Source organism: Echeneis naucrates, chromosome 11, assembly GCF_900963305.1.
Source record: "Echeneis naucrates chromosome 11, fEcheNa1.1, whole genome shotgun sequence".
In the NCBI taxonomy this organism is placed as follows: Eukaryota; Metazoa; Chordata; class Actinopteri; order Carangiformes; family Echeneidae; genus Echeneis; species Echeneis naucrates.
Genome location: NC_042521.1, coordinates 8,156,227 through 8,166,935, shown reverse-complemented (window position 1 = coordinate 8,166,935; position 10,709 = coordinate 8,156,227). Strand labels below are relative to the sequence as shown.

The window sequence follows — 10,709 nt, the reverse complement described above, 5'->3', positions numbered from 1 at the left end:
ACGGTGGATGGACACTTCAGTGCCACTGGGAACAGCTCTACCTGCAGCGGGGCAATCGCTTAACTGCAGTGTTTAAACCTGGACTAATTCTCTTCTCTGTCTCTGCGACAGCTGCAACCCTCAAGTCAGAGCTGTGTCAGTTTCCAGCAAACCTTGTGATAATGTGAAGGTTGTTTCCCCAACTTCCCCCCAAACTCTATTGTAATCCAACTATAAATGCAATTTGAAGTCCACAAAGCAACCAGTTGTGCACCAAATATAGTTAAACCCAAAATCAAAAGGACAAAGCAATAAAAATATATGAGAACAATGTTTAGAGGGAGATGTTGAGTTCTTTCTTGTCAGGACTTTCCCATTCTCTCAGAATCACTCAAACAACACAAGGGTCGATCCAGGACATGGAGTTTATTTTACAACCAAAGATAAAGGAATGCCATTCTGAATAACTGAGTCAATGACAAAACCTGGAAATCTATCATTGCGTGAGATTTTTTTTTTTTTCAGTGTTATGTACAATACCATGCATCAGAGCAGATGCCAGCAAAATTCTGTCGTTTTATGTAAACCACATTGAAGGACCTACTTTTCACTGAAAAAGGGCATTGCGGTCCAACAATATTCTGTGGCTATATACATTTTCTCCCATATTTGTCTAGAAAATAACAATATAAAAATGCACACAGTACAAATAATGTTGAACTGTAAAGAGCAAGATATGCTGACATACATGTATACATACTTGCTGATTATTCATACGATAAGTTTTAAACTTCATTAATTTTACTGTAGCTTCACAATAATAAAACTGGTAGCCTACTAACGCAAATACTGTACAGGTTGAAACAACCAGGAAATTATATTTTACTAGAGAAACAAAGATTCTTGACATTTCGTAAGAGTTTTTTGTGATTTAATGGCAAATACAAAACAATATCTTTGTTAGTTGTCAAACTGCCAGGCTGGTCAAGAAATAAAAACTCAAAATGGTGATGTGCTGTCATTTTTACCTTTACATGTCTTCATCAATTTACACTTCCTTAAAGTGCTGAAATCACCATAATATTTTTGAACACCTTCCTTCACATGGCTTCATTCATAACCATGTCCCTTCATATAGATGTCTATATCCGAAATTTGCTAACGAGGGATATTAGTTTTGTCATTGTGGTTTAAATTTCAATAGACATAATATGCTCACTGATTTACATAAAAACATGCACAAACTGTCTCATAAATAATATGTAAGTTGTGTTGAAATATATTTATCTCAAAAACAGTGATCAAAATAAGGAGCATGGTCCAGTTTTAAAACAACCAAAGGCTCAGATAAGATGCAGTGCATTACGAAAGCAACAATCAGTCAGTGACTACATAGTGCCATGGCTGCTGCACCAAATCGGGACCTTTATGTCACCAAAAATTTGACATTTACAACACAGCTTTGAGCCTCTGCATGACAAGCTCTTGCCATTTATGAATAATTGTGTAATTACTGTGGTATTAAAGCTACCATGTTTTCATTATAATATACGTTGCAGCACTTAACAATACAGTTGTGGCACTATCTGTTATGACAGATTGTAGCTTAGAATTATAGTGCAACAGGAATCTGTCATGCTGTCAGCTTTATCTGACCTCACTGTTTGTCAAACTTTTCCAACTCTTTCACAAAGATGAGATGGTCTTCTGGTGACTTTCCGTGTGTTTTGCAAAGGTGCAATTTAATTGCATGTTTGCTCACAAATGTCCGATTGCACAGTTTGCACTGATACATTGAGCCTGTGTCTTCTTCTGTGAGTCCAGAGGCACTGAAAGTCTTGTCCTCTATTCTGCTAACTGCTTGCTGCTCTATTAGATCTATGGATAGCTTTGAGAGGTCCTTAAGCGTAAAGCCAAGGTGGGACTCCAAATGTTGAATGTAGGAAGAGGGAGTCCTGAACTGGGATGCACAGTCACTGCACAAAAACAGAGGCTGGCCAGAGTCAATGTTTTTGAGGAACTTTGTGCCCCCTGTCCGCTTTAACTGGTATTTTACATTGGCCAGCCAATGAGAGATAGTAGTCATGGAGAGACCAGTGAATTTACAGATGTGGACACGTTCCTGGGGTCCCAAGTCATTAATTACAAACTTTCCCTCCGGAGTCTCCCGAAGACTGGAGGCGAACTGGGCCTGGAGAATCAGGAGGTGCTGAGGATTCCAGTTCGACTGCCTGCCTTTCCGTCTCTGAATGGGAGACAGCTCCTCCATGCCATCCTCAAAAGTACAGCTATCGATGTCGGATTTCTCGGAGGTGGAAGATGGGGTTGTAGACTTTGGTGTCAAACGGCCAGTCAAGTTTTTCACCATGTCTGAAATATCCATTAAAGCATTCTCTCGCAGAGGTGGCGACGACGCCTGAGAGAAAGCTCGGAAAACTGGTTTGCTGTTGTTAATGTTGTGGATTGGTGCAGTCGAAGTGCCTTTAGCTGTACTTCCAGTGGTGTTTTTGGATTTTGTCAAGTCCATGGGCTGATCATCATCATCATCGTGGTATTGACTAACGGGCTCTGCCAGCTTAACCTGAGCAGAGTTGCTGTTGATCTTATAAAGCATTGCAAATGGATCTATGAAGGGGGTGGCCACTTTTGCAGCTTTGCCTAAGTGGTTGTTCATGATAGACTGCAGAGCACTGAGAGGGTTGACAAGCGGTTGTTCAGGTGAGTGATCAGTGATAATGCTTAGATTATTGCAGCCATTGCTTGCAGGCTTTTGTGCCACATCAACTTCACTCTTAATCTGCGTCTCAACTTTATTCTCAGTCTGCTCTCCATCTGTGCCTCTTGACTCAGTCTGGTCCTCTGCTGCAGGATTTTTTGCTGCCTTTGAGAGATTTTCTGGATTGGGTGATACCCTTTTAAGATGGGGCAATGGGGACTTTGTGGACCTACATTTATTCTCAACAGCTTTCTCCTCTTTTTCATTCTTTACTGAACTTTTCCCTGTCACTTTCTCCACCAGCTCCTCCATGGCCAACACATTGCTCCTGTGACTTGGGGGTGGAGAGGGGCTATTTGGTGAATGAATCAGAGTCCCTAAATCAGAGGTTAGTACTTTCAAACTGTTGCTGCTGAACAAAGGCTGAGCCTGTGGACATGAGGGCAAAGCAGACTTCAAAGAACCGTGTAGTTGATAGGCAGCATGAATGCTGGGATATCCACCCCAGGTTGGTGTTCCTGTTTGGGCCTTGCTTATTGCACTTGACACTGTATTTTCTAAAGACTTAAGAATATCCAAGCCACCTTTAGGTGTCTCTTCTAAGTCTTCTTCTCTCAGATATTGGTAGGATTTGGCCTTTCCGGGCATATCAGCTTTCTCGGGGGGATCTTCCTTTTCCTCTTTTATTTTTTTCTCCGGTTCCCTTGGTTCCATTTTCTCTTCCTCCATCTCGTCATCTTTCTTTTCATCATGTTTCTCCTCAGGGCTGGAGGGCTGCAATGGGGACTCTGGCTGTGCCTTCCCATTGGGTGCTGGGAGCCGTGTCGTAGTTGGGGGCAAAGGAATGGACTGAATTTTCTCCTCAATGACAGGATCAAAAACTAACTGCTTACCTTTTTTAGATGCTGAATTTGTGACTTTAAGAAAGTGTCCTGTGACCATCATGTGGGCTGTCAACTGTTGCAGAGTATCATGCGAACTGCCACATTCCATGCATTTGAGAATCTGTGCCTTGCGTGCCTCAAACTGCCAAGTGTAGCTTGCACCATTTTGGTAGCCGTAGCGATTGTTAGGTGTGACGTAAGGATTGGTCAGTTTTTGGTCTTTAGGGGACTCTCCCAGGACTATGCCAGATGAGACAGATTCTGGTGAGCTTGGGGAAATCAACTCTTGAAATGCTCTTTTTTTGGTTGGGGGAACCAGCTTTGAGGTCAGGGCTGGCATCGGTTCCTTTAGAGGCACTTTCTGATAGTGTTTTGTTTTGATCATGTGGACACTAAGGTCTTGCAAGGATTCGAAAGAGTGGCCGCAGTACATGCATTTAAGGACTTTCTGAGCATCTTCCTTGCCTTCCATCTCCAACAGGGAACGTTTCCGTGGCTTGGACCACTTCTTGCTTCGATCGTCCTCCGTGTCCTTATTGTCGTCACGGTAGTGGCCCGTCTCATTCATATGCACTGTCAAGCCAACCAAAGTGTCATAGGCTGCGCTGCAGTCCTTGCACCTGAACTTGCTGGCCCCAGTGAACACAGGGCCATAGAGCTTATTGTTTTGTCTGTAAAGCTGCACGGTGCTGAAAAGGCTAGGCTCAGGAAGGAGTTGGTATGGAGGATGCTGAAGGGTTTTGGCCAATGCTGCCTGGTGCCAGTCATAGGCCAAGCCTCCTGTGCTGCTAGAGCTTACACTGGTGCCAGTGTTGCTGCTGCTTGACACTGATTTTGTGGGGGTGCTGCTGGTGGTAATACTGGTAGTTGCTGAGGCATTGCTACTGCTACATCTGTTCTTCGCGTGGATGTTGCCTGTGCTGTGACTGTTCAGGAAACCATTGCTCCCTTTGTGATTGCTCCCATTGCCATTACTAGCTGCAAAATTGTTCGCTTGTTTACTTCTAAGCATATCCAGAGCCATGCTGGACCAGGAGGCATCTGAGATCAGGTTTGCATAGACGGCTTTCATTTTTGCCAGACTGTCCTGCACTGAGAGGCCGTTGATAGACTCTGTGCTCTCCCCCAGCTTCTCCTCTACCTTGTCTGGACCATTGCTAAAGGAGGATATGGTCTTAAGGTCCACCAGTTGATCACTGGTAGTGCTGAGTGGAGAGGCATACCCAGCATCTGGGTTAGTGCCATTGCTGAGTGGAGAGTTTTGGCAGCTATAGCGATCTCTTCCATCCTCGTCTTCATTGAACAGATAGTCTGCATCTTGTCCGTCCAGAGAGAGGCCGTCATCCTGCAGATGTTCCTCTTCATTAATCTTGTCCTCTTTAAATTCATCCTCGGGTCCATAAGCTGGAAAACAAAACAGAGCGGAAAGGTGACATTAGATATTTTTTAATATTTATATCTAGCTACATTAGAATGACACAAATCACATATGTGCCAATAGTTACTATATGAAGGTGGTGTGTGCAATAATCCCAAAGAGATTTTTGTCAATAGTCCCAACAGAGGACACAGGTTTGCAATAATAAAATGGCAAACATCCATATCTTGACAATGATGGATAGTCCTCTTCACCGCACTGCCTAATGAAGCTATTGAACACTACGGCTCTGCAAGGGTAGAGAGCAGAGATGAGCTGCAGAAATGCCTCTCCGTTTTTTAAAAACAAGCTAATCCTCAGAGTTGATGATATTTAATAATCATGTAATAAGATTAGTTGATTCCTGTAGAAATGAAGAGATTTTGGTCTCAAAAAACAAAAGTATGCCTCATTGATTGATTTGTCAAAATGCTCACAAGACTCACTTTGATGTTTCTTTCTTGACATACAGAGCAATCACAATGAATTAGTAAGATAAATTCACCACATATGGGCAAGCATATTAAGTCCAATCATCAAATATAAAACCGTTTTTCCTTATCAGCATATTTAATTGATAGAACAGCCTGCACACTGCAGTCAGAGTATTTCCTAGTTTATCTTGCTGCTGAAGTGAAACTATGGATCTGTCCCCAATTTGCACTATCCTTCCAACATGCCACACATACTATGGATTCACAAATAAGAGATAGTGAAGGAAAGTGCCAACTTCATCAGCCTTGCCAAGCCATGGTTGGCTGGAGTCAACTTGGCATCGGCAGTAGAAGTCCTCACAGCGTGATGCTAGGAAACGGCCAGTGGACATGACAAGCTGTGTTGTTATTGCCTGTGCTCCCTGAGTACTCACAGCATCAAGTGTGCCATTTTAAAAGAAAGGAGAGAGCTTTATAGTATCAATGGAAAATGGCTGCTCTCTCTCACCATGAAATTGTCTAAGAATTTCACAAATCATCTCACACCGAAAACTATACAGGAATTTATTTTCAATTCCAGATGTTAAAGATTAAAATCGACAGACATTACAAAGAGCTGGAGCCTTAAAATAGTACAAAGAAGAAAAGACTTATATAGGATCCTGGAAACAGATTAAAATGGAAATATTACAGAGAAGCAGTGTGGAGGAAAAATGGAGGGTTAAATATGCTAAGGCAGCTCCCCCAATCCATCCCTCGTAAGATGCTTGTCTGAGGTGCCAGAATCAGTCTCCAGTGAGGAGGCAGATGTGCTGTCAGCTTCAAACAGCATGTAGCTCTCTATCCCATAATAGGAATGGACATAATACCTGATGTTTGTGAGGTGCCAGTTACTGCTGCCTTGAAAAAGCTGGTGGTCCAACAGCTGCAACTCTCTGGCCTGTATGTGTGTGTGTGTGTGTGTGTGTGTGTGTGTGTGTGTGTGTGAGACAGAGAGAGTGCGAATGCAGACTCTTCCTCTGGTTAATTAAACTATTCCAGTGCTAGTTTTGCTCTTAAGTTTAAGCTCTTAATTATACACAGGCTACGTTGACATCAATTCACTCGAGTCAGTCAGTAAATTAGGAGATTTTAACCTCTTGCCAAAGCAGCTGTAAAGCTTTCTTTCAACCTGTCTTCATTCTTCCAATCGAAATGCAGCCACTGAATTGAAATAAATGCAAAAGTGAACCTATTCAGAGTCAATGTGGTGAGAGTAGTTTTAAGACAAAGCAGCTGAGCTGACAAAGTGAGAGAAACCTGACAGCAGTACAAACACACACGCACACGGAAAGCGCGCACACACACTGAAAGCACACAAGACAGCGCGCGCACACACACACACACACACAGAAAGCACACTAACACTAAATTCCAGCTTTTCCCTGCTAGCCTCCGTATGCTGCCTTGACAGGCATCAGTGTCAGGAGTGTGTCAGTGTCAGCTCGGGGTGTCAGTGTCCACGCAAACAAGCCTGGGAAGAGGTGGGAGGGGAAAGTAACAACAACAAACACAAGTCAGCCATTTTCCCCCCCTACTTGAGCCTCCTCCTTCACCATCTGTGTCAGAAAAGCTGCGGGTGCCACCGCCGGCTAATAAGGCAATCAGAGATGGAAAAGATGCTGACACGGCGGCTTTCGAGCGTCACTCAGAACAAAAGAGGGGGAGAAGAGGGAGGGAGAGAAGGATAGGGAGGGGATTAAAATGGGGGTGGAGGGGAGGAGTGGGGGAGAGAGGTGTCTGTTGTGGTTGTCAGTCAAAAACGTAAGCCCACTTTGTGCTGTCAGGGAGGATAGGGAAAAGAGGGGAAGTTTTGAAAAGGGAGGAGAAAAGATGTGTTTAGGCCAGTGAACAAGAGGTGTGTGTGTGTGTGTGTGTGTGTGTGTCTGCATGTGTGTATAGATGCCTATCTGATAGAAAAAGACATGACAGAGGAACAAGTTCACCAACATGTGATAACGGGACAGAAATCAGTTACATTTTTTGCTGTGTGTGCGCAACTTTGTAAGAGTGTGTAAGTTAGGTGTGGCTTATCGGTTCTGCATGTGTGTGTCACAGTGTGTCAGGTGTAAGCAGAGATGCACTGTGGCGTGCGGGGGGAACACGAAGCCATCTGTGTCTGGAGAGGAGCCTGTCACTATTGTTGTGCCCAGAGTCCAGGATTTCCTGCTGCAGACAGGTGACACCACAGTAGGACATCCCCCAGCCTAACACACACAGAGGAAGCTGTATGAGGTCCATGTATGCAATCTCTAACACAAGACTTTTTGGACAGATTTGATTAATCTCATGTGGCTGAAATGAGATAACTCGAAAGGAAACCGTTTCCTTGCCACTTACAAAGATCAAGCACACCTTCATTAACATATTCAGCCACGTACACATCGAGATTGAGCCCGCATGTCAAAACACCAGGGCCATTTTAGCTGCAGAATAATTGTAATTCTGTCTGTGCCACTGTCTCTTAAAAAGCCCATAAAACAAATGCTGACAGTGCTCAGATTCGGGCTTGTTTATTCATTTGCTGATTTAAATAACAATTTTGTCAGTTTCATATTAATTTTTGTTTTTACTTCACTTCACTAGTCTTACCAATATTAACCAGAATGCACATACTTGTATTCAATCTGTGCAAAACAATGAAAACATTGAAATAAAACTGAATTGTAATTTATTCCAAGTCAAACTTTCACAAAGCAGAAATTCACTGCTCAAGAGCAAAAAAATATTCCAGTCTTCATAATAAAACAGCTCCAAGAACACCTGGTTGGTGTCTGACCTCGACCAGTTCGTAGAGGTGCTAACTTGAGTATGACATAGCACCGGTGCAATCCACGCACCTTTTTTTTGTTTTTTTTGTTTTGTTTTTCACCCTCTCTCTCCCTCTCTTTTGTACACACCCATACGCAAAACACACACTTTCCCTTCTAAACCCTCTTCATTTATTCATGTTGTCTCTGAGAAGAGGGCAATCCCGGCTCTCATTTACAGTGCTAATGTCCAATTCCGCCATCTTTCACCCTCCTGATTTACCCTGCGGGGCCAAGCGCTGCATTGGGAGCGGGGCGGCCAGCGAAGCTCCCTCTCACCGTTTAGCGACCTTTCAAAATGGAAGCTCTGGCATGGCAGTCTTATTTCTCTCTCCCGTTTCGCTTTGTCACTGGCCCCTCCATTCCCTGCCACTCACCTCTGATGACTTTGGACAGGCCTGATCAGTGTGTGTCATTGACCTGTATGGCGTGCATGAGTGTGTGTGTGTTTCAGCAGAGAGAAGGCTGTAAATAAAATGACATTATTATTTCCTCTGTCCTATCATGTAGAAAAGCCAATTATGGTAATGCTTAGTATGTCAGGCAATCTCTGTCCCTCTCTGCTCTCTCCCGTCGTCTTCATTCTTGCTCTTTTTTCTCTCTGGGATAGTTGTGGCTGTGGTTTCATATGACCTGACACACTTGTTCGACTGCTGTGCAGACGACATACACTGAGAGAAACTGGCACCGACCAACAGTCTCCTTTCAGTCTGAAAGCCAGCTCGGGGCTAACAGAAGTTATCATACAAGTCTACATAAAGAGGTAGAAAATCCAAATTATTACAAAACGAAATAACTTAGTTAAATACAAAACTCTTTGACTGAAAATCAGCCGAGATGTCTCCGACAGGTTTTGTCCTCTCTAAAACGATTTGCTCAAATTGACGAGAGAAACTTTTCAGGGTTTAATTCAAATGCATGTCTTGCAATGTCACCGTGTATCAACTCAGCAGAAAGCTTCAGGATCCTTTGATGTCTCTTATCAAACAGAGCAGTCGACTAAATTTAAATGAAATTAAAGATAAATGAGTTTTTCCAAAACTTGGACTGTCCTGGGGGCTTCCATGTATGTTCCAAGTAATTTGCACTTACTTAAACATACAGTATTATGCTAATAGCCTTTTTAAATAGGTCATACAGACAATGCAGTTTTCCTCCGGCCTAGCTTCATTAGGGCCCTAGAAGTATATATGCGATTGAAAGAAAGACAGACAAAAATTGTGACAGAAAAAAGACCCAACAATGGCTGCACACACAACATCTCTGTTGTGACAAATCAACAACAAATCTGGAAAACCGCTGCTACTCCTAAAGAAAAGCATTTAAACTTCTTCCTTGAAATACTCTGCAAGTTTCTCTTGTGATTCTTTTCTTCAATTTCTGTCTTTGGTTTGTCCGTGTGTGTTCAGTTCTCCTGTGAGCCAGTTTTGACATGCCATGACAGTGACCGTGGTCTATAAATCACCTTTTCCCTGAACTGTCAGTGCTTGCTTGTTCTGAGATGAAACAACAGCCATTAGATCATCCGCGCTGCGGATTCCAGCCCTTTCTGTTCGACTTTTCTGCCAAACCCCCCACGCCTAACAATCGAACGTTGCTCTGGTGCTACACAGACATTTCAAACCATCTGGTTTGTTTTCAGGCAAAGTACAGATAAAGCATTACTAATGCTAATTAAAGAGTATGTGAGCAAAATCACTCAACCAGTGCCAAGCACTGATTCAATGTAGGTTTTATCAGACAGATGTCATTTGTGAAACAGATTTCTTTATAGTCAGTATTTTTTACTATCTATACGATTTTTGCCATGAATGAGCTGCCGTGTTTGGATTTGACTTTCCTTATTAAGTCATTCTCATGAACTTCATTATTAAAATATGTGTATTGGTCTAATTTTCTGGAATAACATTTTGGGAGACATGAGGAACCTTTTATTAATTAACAGGCAGGTTACTTCAGTTCTCTATGTGATCCATCTGGCTGCTTGACAGGAAGGTGTTCATTTTAAATCTGAACAGAAATTATTTCTCCAAAGTAACAAGCTAACAAAACAACATGGTTTCGTTCTTTTTTTCACAGATACTGTCTTTTGGATTCACCTGCATTGACCCTGACAGTGGCGCTTCCCCCAACTAAACAACAGCTGCTACCATCACCTAGCAACAACCAGTTGATGGATGACCCTAAAGATAGATAATTACCATAAATCACTATGGTTGTTTGGAGAATAGAAGCAGAAAATCATTGTGGTAAGAAAAAAACAACAACAAAAAACAAAAAACAAAACATACTGAAACACAGTTCAGACTAGTGTGTCCAGTGTCAGGCTAACTGTCTATCATTAATTTGTCAGAGGTGATTACTGGTCGATCCCACCGCACAACATAAAAGGCTGAGACTTGGAAGTTAAGGAAAATCAAAAGCAGCATT

The 10,709-nt window shown here is 42.7% G+C and overlaps 1 protein-coding gene across 1 annotated transcript in view; it reads right to left on the bottom strand.

The window, feature by feature from the left end:
• Positions 1–409: 409 nt before the first annotated feature.
• tshz1 (teashirt zinc finger homeobox 1) overlaps positions 410–10,709 on the bottom strand; it is a 29,234-nt gene continuing 18,934 nt past the window's right edge. Inside the window, exon 3 of the mRNA XM_029514814.1 lies at positions 410–4,983. Within this exon, the coding sequence (XP_029370674.1) occupies positions 1,637–4,983 (3,347 nt within the window). The 3' untranslated portion in view covers positions 410–1,636. The remainder of the gene's footprint in view (positions 4,984–10,709) is intronic.